Source organism: Hyperolius riggenbachi, chromosome 11, assembly GCF_040937935.1.
Source record: "Hyperolius riggenbachi isolate aHypRig1 chromosome 11, aHypRig1.pri, whole genome shotgun sequence".
Lineage (NCBI taxonomy): Eukaryota > Metazoa > Chordata > Amphibia > Anura > Hyperoliidae > Hyperolius > Hyperolius riggenbachi.
This window is the reverse complement of record NC_090656.1, coordinates 239,097,589-239,125,162: the sequence shown is the minus strand read 5'-3', so window position 1 is coordinate 239,125,162 and position 27,574 is coordinate 239,097,589. Positions and strand designations below refer to the sequence as shown.

The following is a 27,574-nucleotide window of genomic DNA, read 5'->3' as shown; positions in this document are numbered from 1 at the left end:
AATCTGAATTCCGATCGACTTTCTGTTCACTCCTATGAAACAATGGTCAGAAGTCAGATTGGACATGTTGGAAATAATTTATCTGACAGTAAATCTGATAGAAAATCTTATTGTGTCTACCAGGCATTAAGCATTAAAAACATCATAAAATTAACATGTAAAACTGACTTGTTTTCAAGGGTTAAAAGCCACACTTTTCACTTAATTTGCTGCTAACTGATAAGCCTGCCTTTGGCAGAATAATCAGAATGTGCTGGAAGTGTAATAAACTACTGTCACGGAACAGTGAGAAACGCGGGCGAATTGGAAGGATCCGCACAGTCCAATTTCTGATCGCTCTCTGGCTAAATTTGTGCAGCCATTGCAGTAATCAGAAACCGGCATCCCTGGTTTTTCTTTTTTTAAATAAAGACAGTCCTTTCCCTCCTTCCACCAAAAGGCACAAGCCTGCTGCAGAGTGTCCCTGGCTTCAAGCTGTGCAGATGGCCCATCCATCAGGTATCGTTGATAAGCAGGATGGCAGAAGCAATTTAGTTGCGGAAAAGTCAGACATTCTGGCTCCCTCCCAGCAGGGGAGCTGACACGTAGCTTGCTGCCACAAGCTTGAAAGAACAGTCACCTAGGAATGACCTACTGTAAATCCCAGAGGTATATCATATTCCATAAACTGCTATATGTGTCATATTTTCTGTGTTGCCAGGCTGGCAGACCCTCCAAACTAACAGAGCATGATGGGCCCTCGCTGGCGCTCGTTCTGAGGAAATTTCAGAACATTCTGAGGTAAAGACTGCCAGTTAGGCAGTTTGAAAGTGCCCTGATGATACCACAGGGGTCCCACCCCTCATGTTTGGTATCAGGCTGCTGGGTAAATCGAGACAGACCTGAAAATGTTAGTAAATCTGCCCTGACCTGTACGGTTCTGTGAGATAGAGCCCATATATGGTTAGATATGATTTCTGGTCCCCAGGACAAGGGGAGGACTCATCTCATCTTCTAAGGGGGTGTGTGGCTCCCGCCCTCACTCCCTCCTACTGGATCAGGGGCATAAGAATGGCAGAGGAGCCAAACTCAGTGTCCTCCACCCTGAAACATCATCCTGATTTCATCTGTGCCAGCTTGAGGATATGCTGGCATCCACCTGGTCTGAACTCTGATTGAAACCAAGAACTTTACAAGTTTTTTCCCACAAAAGGACATCTTTCCAGGAACTAAGTATTTTTTTTTCTCCCTTTTTATTTTCATACTGTTATCTCATGTCTCAATTGTTGATTTTAATAATTTTCTGTATATATTATTTATATTGCTTTCAATAAACCGATGCTATCGTCAGTTATTCCAGCTACCCTATTATTCAGCATACACAGAAACTGATCCCAGGTCTCTGAAGAGACGCTACTATGGTATTGTGGTTCGCTAGACAGAATAGAGTGTGTTTAACCGTTTTTATTTGTAGATCTAGGCTCACAGTCAGCGGCTCCTCTGTCCCATGGTAACAGAGGTGGTGGCAGTTATACCCTGAACTAGTGTGTAAAGTTGTAATTACCGTACCTCAGTCTCCATTCTGGTCGGACTGATGCCCATATTTCTGTCGGTTTCTGCGCAAAGATCACGACCAAAGCTTGCATGGTCTGCGTGCTGAAACCGATTGGAAGGCAATTTGCGGTCTGGCCACCAGGGCTCCTGTGACAGTGTTTGGCAGCGGTTGGGACCTGTGTTGTGCTTAAAGTATCTAAGATAGCGCTAGCGCTACCCAGAAACGAACTAATTCGTTGGTGTAGCTGGAAGGCAATATATATTTTTTATATATACAGAGAGACTGTGTAGCCAGTACCCCTCCCCAAAAGTTTTATTTTATTTGGCGTGAAAATGTCCGGGAATTACAAGCTCATGGCCGTATCAGACGTGGAAAATCTTTGTCAGCTGCGGGGCATTGACACCCTCCGCAAGAACAAACAGGACATGGTAAATGACTTGTTTCAATGGAATACCCAGCAACTGCGGGAGCAGGATGTGTCTGCTGAAGTGGCTATCAGCCCATCTGACCCAAATCAAGGGGAACCAGAGACTGAAGATTCTGAGCGTACAGAGGTTGAGCATCCTGCGGGCCCTGTTGCAACAGTTACGCCAGAGACTGTCAGTGTGGACCCCAATCCCAGAGTTTCTGCAAGTACTCGCCTGGAAACGGCCAGTACTGGACTGTCCGTTTGTACTGACCCGGTAATGAGCAGGCATTACGAAAGCTGATGGAGACTGACCTGGACAAGTACCTGCAGTACATGCGTGAGGAGCGCCAATCTGCCGAATGCTTGGCTGCAGAAGCACGGGAGGAACGGGCATGGCAAGCGGCTGCTACGGAACGGGAGCTCCAACGACAGCATGAGCTGAACCTGGCAAAAGTTCAACAGGCCAGCCGGATTTCCCCGCCCAGCCTCCCTGCTGAAGGAGCTGCACCACCCGTAAGTGCAAAATTTAAATTTGCTAATATTGAAAAAGACATTTGACTTGTTTCTGCGGTCTTTTGAAAAAGCATGCCGTCAGTATCGTCTGTCCCAAGACCAGTGGGCCAGACATCTGACACCTTTGCTGCGCTACAAAGCGCTTGATGCTTTCGCAGAGTTACCTGCGGAGAAAGATAATGATTATGCCGCTATAAAAGACTCTATCATTACTAAATACCAGCTGACGCCAGAAGCTTATCGCAAAAAGTTCAGGGCATGGCAGAAAAAGTCTTCTGATTCTTACCGAGATGTGGTCAGCAGCTTGCTCACCACACTCCGCCAGTGGACTCTAGGCCTCACCAAAGGGTCTTATGGTCCTCGAACAATTTCTGAACATCACACAAGAGGCCACCAAAATGCTTGTTCATGCCTTAATCATCTCCCGCCTAGACTACTGCAACACCCTGCTCTGTGGCCTACCAAAAAACAGGCTAGCTCCTCTCCAATCCCTTCTAAATGCAGCGGCCCGCCTCAATCACCTTTCCACACGCTCTTCTGATGCAGCCCCACTGTGCCATTCTCTCCACTGGTTACCCATTACCCAGAGGATCCAGTTCAAACTCCTGACTCTAACATACAAAGCCCTCCACGAGTTGTCTCCTCCATACATCTCCTCACTAATCTCAAGATATTGTCCCTCCCGCAACCTTCGTTCCTCCCAAGAAATTCTCCTGGCCTCTAAGCTGATCACCTCCTCTCATGCTCGCATCCAGGACTTTACACGAGCATCAGCCCTTATCTGGAACTCTCTTCCACAGCCTGTACGTCATGCTCCAAACCTGGACATCTTCAAACGCACTCTTAAAACACACCTTTTCAGACAAGCTTATAACATTCTATAGCCCTTTATTTACTTATTTGTCACAATGTAATCAGAGGCAAAGAATCACTGCCTCCTCCATCCTCCACCCCCTTACCTAGTGTGTCCCCCACTACCCATTAGATTGTAAGCTCGCAAGGGCAGGGTCATCCTCCTAATGTTTACTGTTTTTGTAACAATATTTGTGCTGCTTGGAACTCTGCTGTATATTTGTTAGTTGTATCTATGTTCCCCTTGTCGTCTTATTGTGCTTTGTAAAGCGCTGCGGAATATGTTGGCGCTATATAAATAAAAAATAATAATAATAATAATAATAATAATAATTTGCCCTGCTGATGTACGACAGTTTGTGCTTGAGCGCAAGCCTGAGTCAGCAACTGTCGCTGCAGACCTCACTGAGACCTTTGCAACTACCCGGGTGTCTGATACACGCATAACTGTCCCATCCAGCTGGAGAGGAGGTCAGCCCAATACCCCGGCAGACTCTCCTGCCCTTGTGAGCCGTCAGCCACAGAGGCCACCCAGCGCAGCTGCTGCACCCAGGCCTGCAGCGCCTGGAGAGGTCACCTGTCACTACTGCTGCCAGCCCGGACACATGAAATTCGACTGTCCGGAGCGGAGACAGACACCACCAGCACCTGTATCACCTGTACCTCACCCACAGCAGAGGCAACCCGCCAGCGAACCACAGCCTGGATCATCAGATTTTGTTCTGTTTGCCCGTGGAAAGGAAATCCGCGACCGAACCGACCAGCAGCAACTTGTTAGCGTGAACAGCAAAGTTGTCACCGGATTCCGAGACACCGGAGCTGACATCACGTTAGTTCACTCACACCTTGTGCCAAAGGAGAGCATCAGCTCCAGCCGATCCCATGCCCTTACTGGAGTAGAGGGCACCCTTTTTCACATAGCCCACGCGAGAGTGAAGATCGACTGGGGGGTTGGAGTCCAAGAAAGGGTTGTTGGGGTTATGAAGGATCTCCCAGTCCCTGTGTTGCTGGGGACTGATTTGGGCAAGCTTGTGTCCTACTACGAACCTGCCACGACCGCCTTGTTGCTCACGGAAGGAGACGGACTCTCCACCCACCACCAGGTACTTTATACACTTGGGGGAGCACCAGGGGGAGGTGGGTTAAATGTGCCCAGTTCAAGGGTACCCGGTTCAATAGTGCCTGCTTCAAAGGCACCTGAGTTTGATGTACAAACTGTCTGTTGTGATGAAAATGTAACTGTACCTGTGTTTAATGTGCAAACGGTCTGTAATGAAAATGTGTCTAGGCCTGTCACTGTCATTAATGCCTGCAACGATGATTTGAGTACTGCCAGTCTGTGCCATTCCGAAGGTATACCTGTGCTAGCAGTACCGCGCAGCTGTGTGTGTGACCTGTATTGTGTGTGTGTGTGACACCTGTATTGTGTGTGTGTGTGTGTGACACCTGTATTGTGTGTGTGTGTGTGTGTGTGTGTGTGTGTGACACCTGTATTGTGTGTGTGTGACACCTGTATTGTGTGTGTGTGTGTGTGTGACCTGTATTTGTGTGTGTGTGTGTGTGTGACCTGTATTGTGTGTGTGTGTGTGTGTGACCTGTATTGTGTGTGTGACCTGTATTGTGTGTGTGTGTGTGTGTGACCTGTATTGTGTGTGTGTGTGTGTGTGTGTGTGTGTGTGACCTGTATTGTGTGTGTGTGTGTGTGTGTGTGTGTGTGTGTGACCTGTAGTGTGTGTGTGTGTGTGTGACCTGTATTGTGTGTGTGTGTGACCTGTAGTGTGTGTGTGTGTGTGACCTGTATTGTGTGTGTGTGTGTGTGTGTGACCTGTATTGTGTGTGTGTGTGTGTGTGTGTGTGTGTGTGTGACCTGTATTGTGTGTGTGTGTGTGTGTGTGTGACCTGTATTGTGTGTGTGTGTGTGTGTGTGTGTGTGTGTGTGTGACCTGTATTGTGTGTGTGTGTGTGTGTGTGTGTGTGACCTGTATTGTGTGTGTGTGTGTGTGTGACCTGTATTGTGTGTGTGTGTGTGTGTGTGTGACCTGTATTGTGTGTGTGTGTGTGTGTGACCTGTATTGTGTGTGTGTGTGTGTGTGTGTGTGTGTGTGTGTGAGACCTGTATTGTGTGTGTGTGTGTGTGTGTGTGTGTGTGTGTGACCTGTATTGTGTGTGTGTGTGTGTGTGACCTGTATTTTGTGTGTGTGTGTGTGTGTGTGTGTGTGTGTGTGTGTGTGTGTGTGTGTGACCTGTATTTTGTGTGTGTGTGTGTGTGTGTGTGTGTGTGTGACCTGTATTGTGTGTGTGTGACACCTGTATTGTGTGTGTGTGTGTGTGTGTGTGTGTGTGTGTGTGTGTGTGTGTGTGTGTGTGTGTGTGTGTGTGTGACCTGTATTGTGTGTGTGTGTGTGACCTGTATATTTTGTGTGTGTGTGACCTGTATTTTGTGTGTGTGTGTGTGTGTGACCTGTATTTTGTGTGTGTGTGTGTGTGTGTGTGTGTGTGTGACCTGTATTTTGTGTGTGTGTGTGTGTGTGTGTGTGACCTGTATTTTGTGTGTGTGACCTGTATTTTGTGTGTGTGACCTGTATTTTGTGTGTGTGACCTGTATTTTGTGTGTGTGACCTGTATTTTGTGTGTGTGACCTGTATTTTTTGTGTGTGTGACCTGTATTGTGTGTGTGTGTGTGACCTGTATTGTGTGTGTGTGACCTGTATTGTGTGTGTGTGTGTGACCTGTATTTTGTGCGTGTGACCTGTATTTTGTGTGTGTGTGACCTGTATTTTGTGTGTGTGTGTGACCTGTATTTTTTGTGTGTGTGTGTGACCTCTATTTTGTGTGTGTGTGTGACCTGTATTTTGTGTGTGTGTGTGTGTGTGTGTGTGTGTGTGTGTGTGTGTGTGTGACCTGTATTGTGTGTGTGACCTGTATTGTGTGTGTGTGTGACCTGTATTGTGTGTGTGTGTGACCTGTATTGTGTGTGTGTGTGACCTGTATTGTGTGTGTGTGTGTGACCTGTATTTTGTGTGTGTGTGTGTTTTTGTGTGTGTGTGTGTGACCTGTATTTTGTGTGTGTGTGTGTGTGTGTGTGACCTGTATTTTGTTTGTGTGTGTGTGTGTGTGACCTGTATTTTGTTTGTGTGTGTGTGTGTGTGTGTGTGTGTGTGACCTGTATTTTGTGTGTGTGTGTGACCTGTATTTTGTGTGTGTGTGTGTGACCTGTATTTTGTGTGTGTGTGTGTGACCTGTATTTTGTGTGTGTGTGTGTGTGTGACCTGTATTTTGTGTGTGTGTGTGTGTGTGTGTGACCTGTATTTTGTGTGTGTGTGTGTGTGTGTGTGTGTGTGTGTGTGTGACCTGTATTTTGTGTGTGTGTGTGTGTGTGTGTGACCTGTATTTTGTGTGTGTGTGTGTGTGTGTGTGACCTGTATTTTGTGTGTGTGTGTGTGTGTGTGTGTGTGTGTGTGTGTGTGAGACCTGTATTTTGTGTGTGTGTGTGTGTGACCTGTGTATTTTGTGTGTGTGTGACCTGTGTATTTTGTGTGTGTGTGTGTGTGTGTGTGTGTGTGTGTGTGACGTGTGTGTGTGTGACGTGTGTGTGTGTGACGTGTGTGTGTGTGTGAGTGAGTGAGTGACCTGTATTGTGTGTGACTGTATATTGCGTGCAGCTGTATTTCTTGTGGCTGAACTGCTTGTGACTGTATTGCCTGTTACTATATTGTGTTCAGCTGTAGTGTGTACTGCGTGTGTGTGTGTGTGTGTACAGTGTGTGTGTCTGTGTACAGTGTGTGTGTCTGTGTACTGTGTGTGTGTGTGTGTGTGTGTCACTGTACTGTAGGTATCCTCAGATGACATGTGAAGGGACGTCTGTATGGGGCACGTTTTTGGTGCTTTTGCCTTCAGACACCTCCCTCGTTGGCTGGCAGCCCCGGTGTAACTTGTATAACTGGCATCTCCCGGAAGTTTGCGTTTGTACTGGGTGGGGCAGCATGTACTACACTTTGGCACGTGCGCTCTAGCCACGCCCACTTCTTGGCTCTTGTACAGGTGATTTTCCACCTATAATGGAGATCCTCCCTCCCTCTTTTCTAGCACAAAGCTGCCTGCTGTCCTTGTGTTTATATCTCCGATTATGCCGTCCTTTTCAGTTGGAGCTGTATTTGTGCAGCAGGGATCCAGCCAACTCATATGGAGAAAGGATTGTAGATGCCAGATCTGAATCCGAGAATTCATCTGAATAAAATCCATACTAAGAAATTGGAGTAGATTTATCGGCTTGTGGCGGATCACACGGGCAGTGAGCGTCATGTTTTCCGTGGCTGAGGAAAGCACGGTTTAAAGTGGATCTGAGATAAACTTTTACTCATTGCATAATTGTGTTCCTTTCATATAGTTTATAGGGCATTCCTCAAGCCAAATCCTTTTGTTTTTATACTCTAATTCCCTATAAACTAAACAAGCCTCGCCCACAGCTCCTTTTTGTGCCCTGGCACTGTAGCAAGGGCTTATGGGAGCTCAGTCTGGGCAGGAGGAGGTTACTAGCCAGAGATTCAGAGGCAGAGGGGAGAAGGAGAGGGGAATTAAGTTTTCACAGGTTGAGGGCTGGAGATGCAGTTGCAGCTTGCCTGTGTGTAATGTGACAAACAGAACATGGCTGCCCTCATTGTATCACAGGAAGAAATAATCATATACTGTTGAAGCTGTTTGCAGCTAGATTTGCTGTGTAAACTATCTAAACTTTAGATAAGATATATAGACAAGTTACTTGTTTATAGTTCGTTTTTCATCTTGGATCCGCTTTAAAAGGGCTGTACTGCCATTCAATGAACGGTGACAGCAGCTGGCGCCTGCGTAAACGTGGCAGCCGATCCAGTCATCTCGTGATGGGTGCTGCATGCCGTGTCCAGCGTCAGCATTTCTGTGTCCCCCGGGGGGGGGGGGGGGGGGGGGGGGGGGGGCTGAAGACGTGACAAACCAGAGGGACGCAATAGTGAACGCTCCTCTGCACGGTAGCAAAACGCTCAGCATCGGCCGCATGGGACGCCTCCATCTGTCCCACCAGCCCTGAGGATGCGTTCTTCAGCCCTGCCTTCCTTGCCCTTTATGGGGGCAGTCGGGGAATGCTGTGATTGGCTCACATCTGCAGCTCCCATCCAATACAGAATATTTATTGTGGGTGGGGCCGGTTCTAGTAACAGTGCGGCCTGGGAGCCCCCAACAGACACCACCCACCAAAAAGCGACATTAAGGGCCTTTTGTTGCAGCCAAAGTTCCCTCCTGGGCCCCTGAGCTGGCTGCTGACCCTCCCCAATCACCTCCCAACGTAACTGGGCTCCCCGGGGCCCCTGCAGAGTCTTTGCCAATGTCTCACCTGCCCTCCATCACAGGTGAAACGCTACTCTGCCAAAGACTCTGCAGGGGCCCCAGGGAGCAACAGTTAAGATGGTGGATACCCCTTGGGGGCCCCTACAGGCCCTGGGGCGATTGCCCCCTTTGCCCCTGTGGTAGCCCCGGCCCTGATTGTGGATGGATTGATGCTTTTCAGAGAACAGATCTGCCCATTCCAAGGTCAGAGTGGAAGTGAGGAAATTTGTCCCTCAGAGGGCCGGAAGCGAAATCCCAAACAAGCCTGAACTGTTCCGCAGCCCATACACTGCTATATGTATGCCCAATGTGACATTCTTGCAGATCAGATCGCCGTAGCTCGCTGTAATATGGGGAAAGCATCATAGCTCTGTCACCCGATTCAGTGATCTTGTGCCTTGCAACACAGTGGTGTGGAACGCCCCCATTATCCGTGGCCGACATCCCATGATCAGGATAGGTGGGTTTTTTCCACGATCAACCTGTAATATCGGTCGTGATGTCGATCTTGAGATGATCAGTGCCATGGTTGAATAGTGTATGGGTAGCCTTAGAAGTCTTACGATAACATTAGGTAGGTTTCGGCTTAGGAAGTTTGCGGAGGGGGGCTGCCGGTATGAAGCTGCTGGTTTGCGGAGGGGGGCGGCTCACGTTTTGCGGAGGGGGGCGGCTGCTGGTTTGCGGAGGGAGTGGCTGCCGGTTTGAAGCTGCTGGTTTGCGGAGGGGGCGGCTCACGTTTTGCGGAGGGAGTGGCTGCCGGTTTGCGGAAGAGGGCAGCTGCTGGTTTGCGGAGGGGGGGGGGTGGCTGCCGGTGGGGGGCTTCCGGTTTGCGGAGGAAGTTGCTGCCAGTTAGTGGAGGGGGTGGGTGGCTGCCGGTTTGCAGAGGGAGTGGCTGCCGGTTTGCGGCTGTTGCTTTGCAGAGGGGGTCACTGCCGGTTTGCGGAGAGGACGGTTCACGTTTTGAGGAAGGGGTGTGGCTGCCGGTTAGCGGAGGGGGTGGGTGGCTCCCGATTTGCGGAGGGGGGGCTGCCGATTTGCGGAGGGAGTTGCTGCCGGTTAGTGGGGTGGGTGACTGCCGGGTTTGCGGAGTTAGTGGCTGCTGGTTTGCGGAGGGAGTAGCTGCCGGTTTGCGGAGTTAGTGGCTGCTGGTTTGCGGAGGGAGTAGCTGCCGGTTTGCGGAGTTAGTGGCTGCTGGTTTGCGGTGGGAGTAGCTGCCGGGTCTGTGGAGGGAGTGGCTGCCGGTTAGCGGAGGGGGTGGGTGGCTGCCGGTTAACGGAGGGGGTAAGTGGCTCCCGATTTGCGGAGGGGGGCTGCCGGTTTGCGGAGGGAGTTGCTGCCGGTTAGTGGGGTGGGTGACTGCCGGGTTTGCGGAGTTAGTGGCTGCTGGTTTGCGGAGGGAGTAGCTGCTGGTTTGCGGAGTTAGTGGTTGCTGGTTTGCGGTGGGAGTAGCTGCCGGTTTGCGGAGGGAGTGGCTGCCGGTTTGTGGAGGCAGTGGCGCCGTGGGAAAGCCATCATTGTGCATGCAGACATATTGGAGTGAATTATCCCAGGCTCCTCGTTGAGCGTATGTAAGCGGTACACAGTACCCAGCAGCTCATGGTGAACCAGAACTTCTAGGAGTGTGTAAGGGAGACTGAAAGAGACTGAAAAACAATGTTACACAACACAAAAGTTTGCCTTCTTAAAACAGAAGGCATTTGCGATTAATGAGGTTGGAGTGAGCATATGTCTCCCACAATGCATCACTGCTGAATATGCAAATTATCCCTTGTTGTCCCTGATAGCTAACCAATCGTCCAGATCCGCTGGAATGCAATGATGTCAGCTTGGTAATTGTACAGAGCCATAATAATCCAACATGCCGTGATAATGTAGTGACTGCTGTCTCTCTCGCAGGTTCCTCTTACAATCGCTGGAAGATCTGGATTCCAGTCTGCGGAAATTGGGCTCTCGGTTATTTGTGGTACGAGGACAGCCGGCAGACGTCTTTCCCCGTCTCTTTAAGGTGAGTCTGCGGTGCTTCAGAATTCTTTCACACAAACCTATTCAGAAGCAGCATATTGATTTCAATAGGCTGAAAGTGCTGCGGTCACATGACTATGCCTACCAGGGCTGTGGAGTCGGTACAAAAATCTTCTGACTCCAACTCTGACTCTGACTCCTCAGTTTATGAAATCACCACTCCGACTCCAGGTACCCAGAATGGCTCCGACTCCTTGACTCCGACTCCTTAGTCTAATACTTAACAGGAATGTGGATTTTGTACAAAAATCAGCCGACTCCGACACCTCAGTTTATGAAATCAACGACTCCGGGTTCCTCAAAATTGCTCCGACTCCTTGACTCCGACTCCACAGCCCTGATGCCTACAGAAGGTTACTGCCTCAGATGCATGCTGGGAGAGGTCTGCGCCATGTGCTAGTACAGTTACTGCCTCAGATGCATGCTGGGAGAGAACTGTGTGCTGTGGTCACATGACTATGCCTACAGAAGGTTACTGCCTCAGATGCATGCTGGGAGAGGACTGCGCCATGTGCTAGTACAGTTACTGCCTCAGATGCATGCTGGGAGAGAACTGTGTGCTGTGGTCACATGACTATGCCTACAGAAGGTTACTGCCTCAGATGCATGCTGGGAGAGGACTGCACCATGTGCTAGTACGGGAGTCACGCTCTGTAGGTATAGTCACATGACCACAGCACAAGGAAAATGCAAGTAAGGCGTTTTGGCTTCAAAATAAGAATTTACAAACTAGGAGAACAATGGGTGCGTTGTGTTTCTCCAGATTTCACCAGCGCTGTTATGAATTGTGTGTATGATCAGGCCACAGATGAGTCATTTACCAACAACTGTACTATACAGGTGAAAAGGACTGAATATATGTGAATCCATTGTATGAGCAGGTCCTGCAGTAGCTCTGTGTGCTGTGGTCACATGACTATGCCTACAGCTCAGCTGCTACAGGGACATTGCAGCCAAAACATTTAAGGGCTGCTGAGCTGGGAAGGTGACACTTAAAGAGAGTCTGAAGCGGGAATAAATCTCGCTTCAGACCTCATAGATAGCAGGGGCATGTGTGCCCCTGCTAAACCTCCGCTATCCCGCGGCTTACCGGGGGTCCCTTCACCCCCCAGACCCACCCCGTACAGAGCGGAATCTCTTCCGCATTGAGGCAGGGCTAACCGCCGCAGCCCTGCCTCCCACGCGTCTATCAGACGCGTACCTCTGCCTCTCCCCGCCCCTCTGTCTTCCTTCACTGAGAGGGGCGGGGGAGAGGCGGCGATGCGCCGCTGATAGACGCGACTGGAGGCAGGGCTGCAGCCATTAGCCCTGCCTCATTTCACGACCAACTTTGCGACCAAGTCTTGCGGGGGTGGGTTTGGGGGTGAAGGGACCCCCGTTTAGCGGCGCGATAGCGGCGGTTTAGCAGCTAACTATGAGCTCTGAAGCGAGAATTATTCTCGCTTCAGAGTCTCTTTAAAGGGAACCCGAAGTGAGAGGGACAGGAAGGCTGCCATATTTTTAAACAATAACAGTTGCCTGGCAGTCCTGCTGGTCTCTCTGGCTGCAGTAGTATCTGAATCACACACCTGGAACAAGCATGCAGCTAATCTTGTCACACTTCAGTCAGAGGTCTGATCTGCTGCATGGTCTGCTGTATGCTTGTTCAGGGGCTATGGCTAAAGGTATTAGTCAGAGGTTCAGCAGGACAGCCAGGCAATCCGTATTGTTTAAAAGGAAATCAGTATGGCAGCCTCCATATTCATCTCCCTTCGGGGGGCTAGCCCCTCACGAGATGCCATCTGAAGTTGGATTCTTTAATGCTGTGGATTTGATTACAGTATTTTTCGGACCATAAGACGCACCTAGGTATAGAGGACAAAAGCCAGGGAAAAAAAATAATAATATATATATATATATATATATATATATCTCTCTCCCTGGTGCATCCATGGTGCAGGGGCGTCTTGTGGATCTTCTCCCCTCAATCCTCCCCCCCAATTATTTCCCTCTTGAGTCCTTCTTTGACCATCCTGTGTCCTCCTCTCTCCATTTGTCCTCCTCTCTCTCCTCTGTTCCCATGTCTTTTCTGTTCCCTTGTATCTCTTTTTTTCCCCCGGTGTTCTCCTCCCCCCACCCCCCACCCCCATCTTTGATGTCCCCGGTGTCCTCCTTTTCTCTCCCCTGTGTCTCTGTCACCCCCCCCCCCCATCTTCCCTGGTGTCATCCCCCTACCCCATGTCCCCTGGTGTACTCCCCCCGATCTCTGATGTCCCCTGGTGTCCTTTTCCTTCTCCCCATCCCTGACAGGCTCCTGTGTTCTGCTGCTTTCTCCCTTCCCCTTGTCTCTGATGTCCCCTGGTGTCCACTTTTCCCCCAGTGGCTCTGTTATCCCTCTTTCCCTTCTCCCTTGTGTCTCTGATGTACCCCGTGTCATCCTGTCCCGATCTCTGATGTCCCGGTGTCCAACTTTCCTCCCTTACCCATGTCTCTGATGTGCCTGTTATCCTTTCCCCCCTCCGCCCTCTGATGTCCTGGTTTCCTCCTTTCCTCCCTTCCCCATGTCTCTGATGTCCTCCTTATCCCGGTCCCATCTCTGATGTGCCCCGTGGCTTAATGTGCTGCCACTGTCCCCCTAAAGATGAGATAGTTACCATCAGCAAGAACGATGTGGAAGATCCTCAGTGCGGACGAGCAGGGATTCGATTCTCGTTCATTCGCGGCTCCAGCTACAAAGTACTTCCTTCAGGTTGCAGACGCCATGCGGCCAATCAGGAGAGGCGCTGCACGGACAACATCCAATCACTGCTGCCGCTGTTCTATCAGGATGCGATGGTCCCGCGGGCGGGACAAGGCTCTGTCATTGAGCCAATCGTGTGCAGTGATTGGATGTTGTCCGTGCAGCGCCTCTCCTGATTGGCCGCATGGCTTCTGCAACCTGAATGAAGCACTTTGAAGCTGGAGCCAAGGAGGACCGAATCCCTGCTCGTCCGCACTCAACATCGTTCACGCTGATGGTAATTATTTCCCTTGCAGGGGGACAGAGGCAGCACATTAAGCCACAGGGGGCACATCCGATACACGGGGTGGGGGAGGACATCTGGAAACACGGGACATCAGAGATGGGGAGGGAGATGAGGATGACAAAGGCACATTAGAGCCCCTGGGTTGGTGAAGGAGGACATCGAAGACAGTTGGAGGGGGGAAAGGAGACAAAGGGGCACATCAGAGACAAAGGACGGCAGCCTCCACAGGACACCTTCGGACTATAAGACGCACTGACTTTTCACCCACATTTTTGGGGGAGAAAAAGTGCGTCTTATAGTCCGAAAAATACGGTAAATGCCGTATTTTCTTTTCATCGGAATGTTATTAAAAATATGAGCATTTGCTAAACATCGCACCGTTCACGGGCACCTTTAACTGGGACAAAGGCAGCCATAATCTACCACTAGAGGAGGTATGGCGGAGGAATTCACCTTCAGGAGCATGTGATTGATCATGTGACTGATTCATACATTTGATTGGATGTTCATGATCACGTGATTCTTCCTGTGTTTTGAATAGAGGTGTGGCTAGCCTTTCAGACACTCCTCACCAATGACCTCATCATCACGTGGTCTTCCAGGAATTTTGTACACGTAGTTAGTTATTGCTAGTTCTGACACCTCATGTTTTACCCAGAGGCATAAAGTAACTTTTCTCGAGTCTGCCAATCGATGTGGGGGCGAGCGCAGGTATTTAGCACGCTTCTAAGTGTGGTAACAGAAGTAATTATCTCCTCTCGCCAGCTTGGATCTTGAGCTATTCTTGCATGTTGACCTCCATTGACGTAATCTGCGATTTATTACTTTGTTGCGCTTCGGGAAGTTTTTCCTATTAGATTCGCCTTTCTCGCTTTCTCCGAACGCTTCCTTTCAAGCTCTCCGTGTGAATCCTGCAGGGAATATATTAGACGATGTCTCCCGCGCCGGTCTTCACCAGCCTATCATGGCCAATTTCAGATGCTATATATAGAAACCGCCAACGCCGCCTCGCATTCCCTCGCAGCCGCGTGCAAACGTGTCGGGAATATGAATGTGGGTCTCTGATCTCCCCTCTGTGCTGGCCGGGGGGAAGGCGTCATTAGTCTGCGCTCTCCGCTGCTATTTTATATCAAAGGTCCGTTAGGAAATAACGATAACAGGAGTAAGGGATCCAGCTGTGCATACTAATGATCTATCTGAATTCCTCCATCACTGAGGTGTAATGCAGTGTATATGGAAAGTAATGTAAATATATACATAGGTGATCGCAAAACCTTACTGTCACCCAGACAACCGCTGCGCACTCTTGCTGTCACCCAGACAACCGCTGCGCACTCTTGCTGTCACCCAGACAACCGCTGCGCACTCTTGCTGTCACCCAGACAACCGCTGCGCACTCTTGCTGTCACCCAGACAACCGCTGCGCACTCTTGCTGTCACCCAGACAACCGCTGCGCACTCTTGCTGTCACCCAGACAACCGCTGCGCACTCTTGCTGTCACCCAGACAACCGCTGCGCACTCTTGCTGTCACCCAGACAACCGCTGCGCACTCTTGCTGTCACCCAGACAACCGCTGCGCACTCTTGCTGTCACCCAGACAACCGCTGCGCACTCTTGCTGTCACCCAGACAACCGCTGCGCACTCTTGCTGTCACCCAGACAACCGCTGCGCACTCTTGCTGTCACCCAGACAACCGCTGCGCACTCTTGCTGTCACCCAGACAACCGCTGCGCACTCTTGCTGTCACCCAGACAACCGCTGCGCACTCTTGCTGTCACCCAGACAACCGCTGCGCACTCTTGCTGTCACCCAGACAACCGCTGCGCACTCTTGCTGTCACCCAGACAACCGCTGCGCACTCTTGCTGTCACCCAGACAACCGCTGCGCACTCTTGCTGTCACCCAGACAACCGCTGCGCACTCTTGCTGTCACCCAGACAACCGCTGCGCACTCTTGCTGTCACCCAGACAACCGCTGCGCACTCTTGCTGTCACCCAGACAACCGCTGCGCACTCTTACTGTCACCCAGACAACCGCTGCGCAGGCGGAGTATAGACCCGTCACACCCAGGAATAAACCGATGCAATCGCCACACACTCTGTTACTGTCACCCGCAGTGATCGGGACTCCATCCCACAGCCGACACCAGTGTCTGGCTATGTTCCATATAGACGCTTCACTAGCCTGCAGGCAAGCAATGCTTCCTGCTGCTATGGAGGTGGGAGGAGCACCAAGTAAGTGGGCGCGCAATACATAAAGAGGACAACAATCATCTGAGAGGCCACGTTGAGAACGAGATGATTGGCATCCCGATTTCTCGCCGGCGCACCAGGGCCCGCCATACATATGTTTGATTCTCGGCAGAATCCGTGCCATGTTTATTTCCTTTTAAGCAATGCTGATTGCCTGGCTGTCCTGCTGATCCTCTGCCTCTAATACTTTTAGCATTTTGAACAAGCATGCAGATCAGATGCTCTGCCTGGATTAACTGCATGCTTGGAAATTGTATAAACGATTCATCCAACACCAATCCACTCCCAACTGCACAAACATACATTCAAAATATGGCTCAGAGTGACTTGGGTTAAAATTAGTAGGAAAAGGAAGCAGAACCTAGCTGCACCTGAGTCCAAACTCAATGAGCCAAATAGTAATACACAAAATAATATAAAAATATAAATTCATTTATTGATATACATTTAAAACATGTCTATAAAAACATACAAGTGAGGTCTGAGTATCTGGGCAGCTGAGGGGAAAGAACAAATGTTATGACATATGACTGCTTAACATAAGCCATCAGCATATGAATCACCACTAATTCAACCAGCATAAACCGTGGAGGAAAAAGGAGAGTCCTTGATGACCTTATGAAGAAGCAAAATGGTGTGCAACTATCTTATAGTTCCTGTCTGCAAGCAGGCAACCACAAGTACAAAACATGGAGATTTTTCAAAAAAGTGTAGAGATGCAAAGGATAATCTTTGATTAGATGACAGTTCCTGTCTTCCAGCAGGCAACTGCAAGTCCACAGAATGTAAAAAGATCAAAGATGCAGCTTGATATAATACTGGCCTTCAAAGTTCTTATTCACAAGCTGAACATAGTGAGCATGTAGGTGACCAAAACACGGCATGTAGAAATGAAGTCAGATAATCTGAAGTTAGCATTCCAGGTTCCTGTCCATAAGCAGGCAACCATAATACAGATGTGAGTTCAAAAGGATTGTATTTGTGTACACCGTTCAGGTGTAATGGACACCATCAATAACAAACTGGCTTGTCGTTCCTGTCCAGAAGCAGGCAACTGTACAATAGTGATGGTAGACGGCAGTAGCAAGATAATGATACAACAATATCCACGTAGTGCTTCACAACATATATGGCAGAATCTCCTTGCATCATGAAAGAATAGTTGCATCCATAGGATCAAAATAGTCAGTAGGGCTCAATATGAGTAAGAGATATGCAGTCCCAATATGAGGCAAAACCTAGGCCTCAATGTGCATTGAAAGATATGCTTACGTTTCCTCTCTTAGGTAATGAATGTCCTCCATGAGATAGATGTAGAGCGGAGTGGTGACCAGTAATTGGCAGTAGCAAACCAACCTCTCAGCTGCCCAGACCTTGTCTACCGGTTTCGCCGAATTGTTCGGCTCATCAGGACACAGACCCTCAGGTAGGTATGCCAGAAGCTGTCTCCATGCGCCTTAAATGGCGTCTACGCCGAGGCCCAACCCGCGGGTTGGGCCTCGGCGTAGACGCCATTTAAGGCGCATGGAGACAGCTTCTGGCATACCTACCTGAGGGTCTGTGTCCTGATGAGCCGAACAATTCGGCGAAACCGGTAGACAAGGTCTGGGCAGCTGAGAGGTTGGTTTGCTACTGCCAATTACTGGTCACCACTCCGCTCTACATCTATCTCATGGAGGACATTCATTACCTAAGAGAGGAAACGTAAGCATATCTTTCAATGCACATTGAGGCCTAGGTTTTGCCTCATATTGGGACTGCATATCTCTTACTCATATTGAGCCCTACTGACTATTTTGATCCTATGGATGCAACTATTCTTTCATGATGCAAGGAGATTCTGCCATATATGTTGTGAAGCACTACGTGGATATTGTTGTATCATTATCTTGCTACTGCCGTCTACCATCACTATTGTACAGTTGCCTGCTTCTGGACAGGAACGACAAGCCAGTTTGTTATTGATGGTGTCCATTACACCTGAACGGTGTACACAAATACAATCCTTTTGAACTCACATCTGTATTATGGTTGCCTGCTTATGGACAGGAACCTGGAATGCTAACTTCAGATTATCTGACTTCATTTCTACATGCCGTGTTTTGGTCACCTACATGCTCACTATGTTCAGCTTGTGAATAAGAACTTTGAAGGCCAGTATTATATCAAGCTGCATCTTTGATCTTTTTACATTCTGTGGACTTGCAGTTGCCTGCTGGAAGACAGGAACTGTCATCTAATCAAAGATTATCCTTTGCATCTCTACACTTTTTTGAAAAATCTCCATGTTTTGTACTTGTGGTTGCCTGCTTGCAGACAGGAACTATAAGATAGTTGCACACCATTTTGCTTCTTCATAAGGTCATCAAGGACTCTCCTTTTTCCTCCACGGTTTATGCTGGTTGAATTAGTGGTGATTCATATGCTGATGGCTTATGTTAAGCAGTCATATGTCATAACATTTGTTCTTTCCCCTCAGCTGCCCAGATACTCAGACCTCACTTGTATGTTTTATAGACATGTTTTAAATGTATATCAATAAATGAATTTATATTTTTATATTATTTTGTGTATTACTATTTGGCTCATTGAGTTTGGACTCGGGTGCAGCTAGGTTCTGCTTCCTTTTCTTAACTGCATGCTTGTTACAGGGTTGTGATTACTACTGATGTCAGAAAATAAACAGATCTGCCAGGCAATTTGTATTGTTTACAAAGGAAATAAATATGGCGGCCTCCATATCTCTCTCACTGCTCGTGTCTGGCGGTCTATAAAATCAACTGTAAGACTGTAGGTGCCGAGGAGGGGACTGTAGGTGCGCCGAGGAGGGGGACTGTAGGTGCGCCGAGGAGGGGGACTGTAGGTGCGCCGAGGAGGGGGACTGTAGGTGCGCCGAGGAGGGGGACTGTAGGTGCGCCGAGGAGGGGGACTGTAGGTGCGCCGAGGAGGGGGACTGTAGGTGCGCCGGGGAGGGGGACTGTAGGTGCGCCGGGGAGGGGGACTGTAGGTGCGCCGGGGAGGGGGACTGTAGGTGCGCCGAGGAGGGGGGACGGTAGGTGCGCCGAGGAGGGGGACGGTAGGTGCGCCGAGGAGGGGGATGGTAGGTGCGCCGAGGAGGGGGACTGTAGGCGCCGGGAAGGGGGGGGGGGGGGGGTGTAGGCGCCGGGGAGGGGACTGTAGCTGCCCAGGTGGGGGGACTGTAGGCGCCCAGGAGGTAGTGAAAGGATACAGTTTGTATAGATTTCCTGAAATGGTATGATAAATGCATTGTCCCCCAAGAAAGGCTACGTTCCCATCCAGAAGCAAAGAGGATGGTTTTTGTAAAAACTGATTTTTCGGGCTTAGTTTTGTTGGTTGTCATCCGATGTCAGCAGTCCAGAGATTTCCTCAGTCATTCCTCTCCTGGACTTTGCACCTTAGCTTTCCTGTAACCCTGGCCTGGCATGTTTCGCAGTGTGGAGAGGGGGAGTGGCCAGACATATTCGCATTTCCAGCTGTGGCCCAGTAGCGTTCAGCGATGTGTATGGAGCGGCCAGCGATTGCTTCACTGAAGGCAAACTGTGAGGTCTCAGTGATCTGTCTGTGGATTGCTGATATCTCAGTGACACAGAGAGCCTCTGACTGCTCCGCCTCCTCTCTCTATCGAGGCTTTCCGCACAGTCGCGGTCTGGTGAGGGTGCCCCCTCCGCACACTCGCTGGAGTATATGGGGGATATGAGGCTGTGTACACAGGGAGCCTCTGCCCCGCCTCCTCTCTCTGAGGCTTCCCACACGGTCGCGGTCTGGTGAGGGTGGCCCCTCCGCACACTCGCTGGAGTATATGGGGGATATGAGGCAGTGTACACAGGGAGCCTCTGACTGCCCCGCTTCCTCTCTCTATTGAGGCTTCCCGCATGGTCGCGGTCTGGTGAAGGTGACCCCCCCCCCCCTCCGCACACTCGCTGGAGTATATGGGGATATGAGGCCTTGTACACAGGGAGCCTCTGATTGCCCTGCCTCCTCTCTCTATCAAGACTTCCCACACGGTCGCGGTCTGGTGAGGGTGACCCCTCCACACACTCGCTGGAGTATATGGTCTGGTGAGGGTGAAGCCTCTGCGCACTCGCTGGAGTATATGGGGGATAGGCGGCCATGTACACAGGGAGCCTCTGATTGCCCCGCCTCCTCTCTCTATCAAGGCTTCCCGTACGGTCGCGGTCTGGTGAAGGTGACTGTCACAGGAGCCCTAGTGGTCAGGCCGCAAATTGCCTTCCAATCGGTTTCAGCACACCAATCATGCAAGCTGTGGTCGCACTCGGTGCACAGAAATCGACGGAACTTGGGCAGCAGCCCGACCAGAAGGGAGCCTGTGAGGTATGGTAATTACAGCTTTACACACTATTTTAGGGTATAACTGCCACCACCTCTGTTTTCTGAGACAGAGGAACTCACTAACTAGTTATTTCTCGACCTGCAAATAAAAACAGTTAAACACACTCTATTCTGTCCGGCTAATAACAGTAGCGTCTCTTCAGAAGTCTGGTTCAGTTTGTGCGGCTGAGAAGCAGGGTAGCGGAACAGTGAATTACTTTGATAAAGTCTTTTATTCACGGATAATATATATACAGACAATTATTAAAATCAACAATTATTGAAACGGTAATAGCCAGTATGAATAATAAAAGAAAGGGAGAAAAAATACTTAGTTTCATGGAAAGATGTCCTTTTGTGGGAAGAGTATTAAAGTCCTTGGTTAAATCATTTGTTTCAGATCAAAGTTCAGAGTTCAGACCAGGTGGATGCCAGCATATCCTCAAGCTGGCACAGATGTGATCAAGATGATGTTTCAGGGTGGAGGACACTGAGTTTGGCTCCTCTGCCATTCTTATGCCCCTGATCCAGTAGGAGGGAGTGAGGGCGGGAGCCACACACCCCCTTAGAAGATGAGATGAGTCCTCCCCTTGTCCTGGGGACCAGAAATCATATCTAACCATATATGGGCTCTATCTCACAGAACCGTACAGGTCAGGGCAGATTTACTAACATTTTCAGTTCTGTCTCGATTTACCCAGCAGTCTGATACCAAACATGAGGGGTGGGACCCCTGTGGTATCATCAGGGCACTTTCGAACTGCCTAACTGGCAGTCTTTACCTCAGAATGTTCTGAAACTTCCTCAGAATCAGCGCCAGACAGGGCCAAACATGCTCTGTTAGTTTGGAGGGTCTGCCAGCCTGGCAACACAGAAAATATGACACATATAGCAGTTTATGGAATATGATATACATCTGGGATTTACAGCAGGTCATTCCTAGGTGACGTTTCTTTTAAAGCTTGCGGCCGCAAGATACGTGTCAGCTCCCCTGCTGGGAGGGAGCCAGAATGTCTGACTTCTTCCCAACTAAATTGTTTCTGCCATCCTGCTTATCAACTATATCTGATGGATGGGCCATCTGCACAGCTTGATGCCGGGGACAGCTAAAGCAGGCTTGTGCCTTTTGGTGGAAGGAGGGAAAGGACTGTCTTTATTAAAAAAAAAGAAAAAGAAAAACCAGGAATGTCAGTTCTGCTCGCTGCAATGACCAGCAGATCTGACCAAGAAATCGGAGAAACCGACGGCGAATCTTCCAGATTCGCCTACGTTCCTCCCGGCTGTTCCGTGACACCTGGGAGAAAGGGAAACTTCAGGTTGCTACAGGTAGCCCCTACACAACCAATCCAGATTCTATTGATCTGAATCGTAATCGATGCAGAGAATCGATTGCTATCGCATTTTCTTCATGGGTGGTTCTAGGACGCGTCTGCGGCCCCGCAACCGACCGTGACGTCTCCGCACACTCGCTGGAGTATATGGGGGATAGGAGGCCGTATACACAGGGAGCCTCTGATTGCCCCGCCTCCTCTCTCTATTGAGGCTCCCCGCACGGTCGCGGTCTGGTGAGGGTAGCCCCTCCGCACACTCGCTGGAGTATATGGAGGATAGGAGGCCGTGTACACAGGGAGCCTCTGATTGCCCCGCCTCCTTCTCTATCGAGGCTTCCCACACGGTCGCGGTCTGGTGAGGGTAGCCCCTCCGCACACTCGCTGGAGTATATGGGGATATGAGGCCGTGTACACAGGGAGCCTCTGACTGCCCCGCCTCCTCTCTCTATCGAGGCTTCCCACATGGTCGCAGTCTGGTGAGAGTGACGCCTCCGCACACTCGCTGGAGTATATGGGGATAGGAGGCCGTGTACACAGGGAGCCTCTGATTGCCCTTCCTCCTCTCTCTATCGAGGCTTCCCGCACGGTCGCGGTCTGGTGAGGGTGGCCCCTCCGCACACTCGCTGGAGTATATGAGGGATAGAAGGCCATGTACACAGGGAGCCTCTGATTGCCCCGCCTCCTCCCTCTATCGAGGCTTCCCGCACGGTCTGGTGAGGGTGGCCCCTCCGCACACTCGCTGGAGTATATGGGGGATAGGAGGCCGTGTACACAGGGAGCCTCTGATTGCCCTTCCTCCTCTCTCTATCGAGGCTTCCCGCACGGTCGCGGTCTGGTGAGGGTAGCCCCTCCGCACACTCGCTGAGGTATATGGGGGATATGAGGCCGTGTACACAGAGCTGGTTTACATGGTGAACGGAAGGACAGGATATACAGTGCGGCTAGCTGGGGAAAGCTGCGATCAATGTCACGCCAGACTAATCAATGCAACTACAACTTTATACAATAATAAAAGGACAACTAGACACAGAATATTTATATCGCCTTTTTGTTCTGGCGGACTCAAAGCGCCAAAGCTGCAGCCACTAGGGGGCGCTCTATAGGCAGTAGCAATGATAGGCCAGAGCTGCAGCCACTAGGGGGCGCTCTATAGGCAGTAGCAATGATAGGCCAGAGCTGCAGCCACTAGGGGGCGCTCTATAGCCAGTAGCAGTGTTAGGCCAGAGCTGCAGCCACTAGGGGAGCTCTATAGGCAGTAGCAGTGTTAGGCCAGAGCTGCAGCCACTAGGGGGCGCTCTATAGGCAGTAGCAATGATAGGCCAGAGCTGCAGCCACTAGGGGGCGCTCTATAGCCAGTAGCAGTGTTAGGCCAGAGCTGCAGCCACTAGGGGAGCTCTGTAGGTAGTAGCAGTGTTAGGCCGGAGCTGCAGCCACTAGGGGGCGCTCTGTAGGCAGTAGCAGTGTTAGGCCGGAGCTGCAGCCACTAGGGGGTGCTCTATAGGCAGTAGCAGTGTTAGGCCAGAGCTGCAGCCACTAGGGGGCGCCCTGTAGGCAGTAGCAGTGTTAGGCCGGAGCTGCAGCCACTAGGGGGCGCTCTATAGGCAGTAGCAGTGTTAGGCCAGAGCTGCAGCCACTATGGGGCGCTCTATAGGCAGTAGCAGTGTTAGGCCAGAGCTGCAGCCACTAGGGGGTGCTCTACAAGCAGTAGCAGTGTTAGGCCAGAGCTGCAGCCACTAGAGGGCACTCTATAGGCAGTAGTGTTAGGCCAGAGCTGCAGCCACTAGGGGGTGCTCTACAAGCAGTAGCAGTGTTAGGCCAGAGCTGCAGCCACTAGAGGGCACTCTATAGGCAGTAGTGTTAGGCCAGAGCTGCAGCCACTAGGGGCACTCTATAGGCAGTAGCAGTGTTGGGCCAGCGCTGCAGCCACTAGGGGGCACTCTATAGGCAGTAGCAGTGTTAGGCCAGAGCTGCAGCCACTAGGGGACTTTCTAAAGGCAATAGCAGTGTTAGGCCAGAGCTGCAGCCACTAGGGGGTGCTCTACAAGCAGTAGCAGTGTTAGGCCAGAGCTGCAGCCACTAGAGGGCACTCTATAGGCAGTAGTGTTAGGCCAGAGCTGCAGCCACTAGGGGGCACTCTATAGGCAGTAGCAGTGTTGGGCCAGCGCTGCAGCCACTAGGGGGCACTCTATAGGCAGTAGCAGTGTTAGGCCAAAGCTGCAGCCACTAGGGGGGGCTCTATAGGCAGTAGCAGTGTTAGGCCAGAGCTGCAGCCACTAGGTGTGCTCTATAGGCAGTAGCAGTGTTAGGCCAGAGCTGCAGCCACTAGGGGGTGCTCTATAGGCAGTAGCAGTGTTAGGCCGGAGCTGCAGCCACTAGGGGGTGCTCTATAGACAGTAGCAGTGTTAGGCCACAGCTGCAGCCACTAGGGGAGCGCTCTATAGGCAGTAGCAGTGTTAGGCCAGAGCTGCAGCCACTAGGGGGCGCCCTGTAGGCAGTAGCAGTGTTAGGCCAGAGCTGCAGCCACTAGGGGGTCGCTCTATAGGCAGTAGCAGTGTTAGGCCGGAGCTGCAGCCACTAGGGGGCGCTCTGTAGGCAGTAGCAGTGTTAGGCCGGAGCTGCAGCCACTAGGGGGTGCTCTATAGGCAGTAGCAGTGTTAGGCCACAGCTGTAGCCACTAGGGGAGCGCTCTATAGGCAGTAGCAGTGTTAGGCCAGAGCTGCAGCCACTAGGGGGCGCCCTGTAGGCAGTAGCAGTGTTAGGCCGGAGCTGCAGCCACTAGGGGGCGCTCTATAGGCAGTAGCAGTGTTAGGCCAGAGCTGCAGCCACTAGGGGGCGCTCTACAAGCAGTAGCAGTGTTAGGCCAGAGCTGCAGCCACTAGAGGGCACTCTATAGGCAGTAGTGTTAGGCCAGAGCTGCAGCCACTAAGGGGTGCTCTACAAGCAGTAGCAGTGTTAGGCCAGAGCTGCAGCCACTAGGGGGCACTCTATAGGCAGTAGTGTTAGGCCAGAGCTGCAGCCACTAGGGGGCACTCTATAGGCAGTAGCAGTGTTGGGCCAGCGCTGCAGCCACTAGGGGGCACTCTATAGGCAGTAGCAGTGTTAGGCCAGAGCTGCAGCCACTAGGGGACTTTCTAAAGGCAATAGCAGTGTTAGGCCAGAGCTGCAGCCACTAGGGGGTGCTCTACAAGCAGTAGCAGTGTTAGGCCAGAGCTGCAGCCACTAGAGGGCACTCTATAGGCAGTAGTGTTAGGCCAGAGCTGCAGCCACTAGGGGGCACTCTATAGGCAGTAGCAGTGTTGGGCCAGCGCTGCAGCCACTAGGGGGCACTCTATAGGCAGTAGCAGTGTTAGGCCAAAGCTGCAGCCACTAGGGGGGGCTCTATAGGCAGTAGCAGTGTTAGGCCAGAGCTGCAGCCACTAGGTGTGCTCTATAGGCAGTAGCAGTGTTAGGCCAGAGCTGCAGCCACTAAGGGAACGCTCTATAGGCAGTAGCAGTGTTAGGCCAGAGCTGCAGCCACTAGGGGGCGCTCTATAGGCAGTAGCAGTGTTAGGCCAGAGCTGCAGCCACTAGGGGGAGCACTCTATAGGCAGTAGCAGTGTTAGGCCAGAGCTGCAGCCACTAGGGGGAGCACTCTATATGCAGTAGCAGTGGTAGGCCAGAGCTACAGCCACTAGGGGGTGCTCTATAGGCAGTAGCAGTGGTAGGCCAGAGCTGCAGCCACTAGGGGGTGCTTTATAGGCAGTAGCAGTGGTAGGCCAGAGCTGCAGCCACTAGGGGGCGCTCTATAGGTAGTAGCAGTGTTAGGCCAGAGCTGCAGCCACTAGGGGGCGATCTATAGGCAGTAGCAGTGTTAGGCCAGAGCTGCACCACTAGGGAGCGCTCTATAGGCAGTAACCGTGTTAGGCCAGAGCTGCAGCCACTAGGGGGTGCTCTATAGGCAGTAGCAGTGTTAGGCCAGAGCTGCAGCCACTAGGGAGCATTCTATAGACAGTAGCAGTGTTAGGCCAGAGCTGCAGCCACTAGGGGGTGCTCTATAGGCTGTAGCAGTGTTAGGCCAGAGCTGCACCACTAGGGAGCGCTCTATAGGCAGTAGCAGTGTTAGGCCAGAGCTGCAGCCACTAGGGGGTGCTCTATAGGCAGTAGCAGTGTTAGGCCAGAGCTGCAGCCACTAGGGGGTGCTCTACAAGCAGTAGCCGTGTTGGGGAGTCTTGCCCAAGGTCTCCTCACTGCTGTTGGGTGAACTTTTTTTTCCAGGAATGAGGTGTGACCCGGTGACATTTTCGCAGGAATGGGGAGTGACCCGGTGACATTTTTGTGTGTTTTCGCAGGAATGGGGAGTGACCCGGCTGACCTTCGAGTATGATTCTGAGCCTTTCGGAAAGGAACGAGATGCCGCCATCATGAAACTGGCGAAGGAAGCTGGCGTGGAGGTTGTGGTGGAGAACTCCCATACTCTGTATGACCTGGACAAGTAAGTCATGGAAATAGCAGGTGGCATGTTTATGTTTTAATATTATAATTTGGCCATAGATGGGCACGACCAGTAGTTTCTGATCGATCACCATGGCGATGGGGAACTACTGTATGGATCACCGCAAAATTGTACCATGACCCCTTTCTGAGTGATTATTTGAAAGCCTCTGAAACCTGCATTGCTAATCTCTTTTTCTCAAATGGTATGCATAATTAACTTAGGCCACTTCCTGCTACTTCTTAGCTATTCAATAGAGCCTTTGCATATGTTTGACTAGCCCTGCCCGTGAGACAAATTGGCCAGCCAACTCTCACCTGATAGCAGTCTGCCTATTAACTACAAACTCAGTTAGAGCCTTTATTAGTAGAACTCTAAGGTCAGCAAGACCGCTTTGGTCAGCAGGGCATATACTTCAAGGGTGTATAAGACACTCAGAATTAGCCCAGAATTGAACCAGAAGAGACCAGATGAGAACAAACACAAAACTCTCCATGGCTGCTCATCTGCTGATCTAACACTGGTATGATATTTTCTCTTTGGTTTCCCTGACTTCCACCATCAGCTCATGTTTATCAAACCCTGAACTACCCTCATTTCAACCATCCACATACACCTGATAAAATCACACACACTACCCTGCACTCTCTAACTCTGACACTTATTTTCCCTAATTATACACACACCAACTTGCAAAATGTTTAATATCCTTTTTACAGCCATTATCCTGTCAGCCCCACTACTTAAAATACCTACATCACTCACCCCTCCCGCTGTCAGCAATAACATCTACATTGCTCCCTCTCTCCTACCATCCTCTCTTCTCTCTACTCATGAACTATTCTTATTTCTCAAATCACACATACCTTCCTCCACATCTCTTAAACAGCCCTCTGTCACATACAAATCACATCCTCACCTCTCTCATCTCTGCCTACTACTCCTACTTGCTGCTGGGGACATATCACCCAATCCAGGACCCTCTCCCAGACCACACTGCACCCTGGTAAATACCACATCCCGCACTGACCATCCTCACTCCTCCGCACATATTAACCGATGTAACCTGATCACCATTCCTTGCCTTCCCAGCTCTCCCCCTCCCATATCTGGGGCTCTCTGGAATGCACGCTCTGTAGTCAATAAACTAGCCCATGTCCATGATCTGTTCATCACTAATGCTTACACCTTCCTGGGGCTCACTGAGACATGGCTAACCCCATCTGATACTGTGTCTCCAGCTGCCCTTTCATACGGTGGCCTCAAGTTTAGCCACACACCTAGATCGGGTGACAAACATGGGGGTGGGAATTCTTCTTTCCGAACACTGCTCCTTTACACCGCTTGCACCTGCACCTTCTCTGGCTTTCTCTTCTTTTGAGGCTCATGCTGTCCGCATCTACTCCCCTCACCACTTCCAGGTTGCTGTCATCTACCGGCCTCCTGGACCAGCCTCCACCTTCATTGACCACT

General features: G+C 50.7%; 1 protein-coding gene across 1 annotated transcript in view; it reads left to right on the top strand.

The window, feature by feature from the left end:
* CRY2 (cryptochrome circadian regulator 2) overlaps window positions 1-27,574 on the top strand; it is an 83,988-nt gene that overhangs the window by 5,560 nt on the left and 50,854 nt on the right. Inside the window, exons 2-3 of the mRNA XM_068261714.1 lie at window positions 10,563-10,671; window positions 25,959-26,101. Coding sequence (XP_068117815.1) covers window positions 10,563-10,671; window positions 25,959-26,101 — 252 coding nt within the window. The remainder of the gene's footprint in view (window positions 1-10,562; window positions 10,672-25,958; window positions 26,102-27,574) is intronic.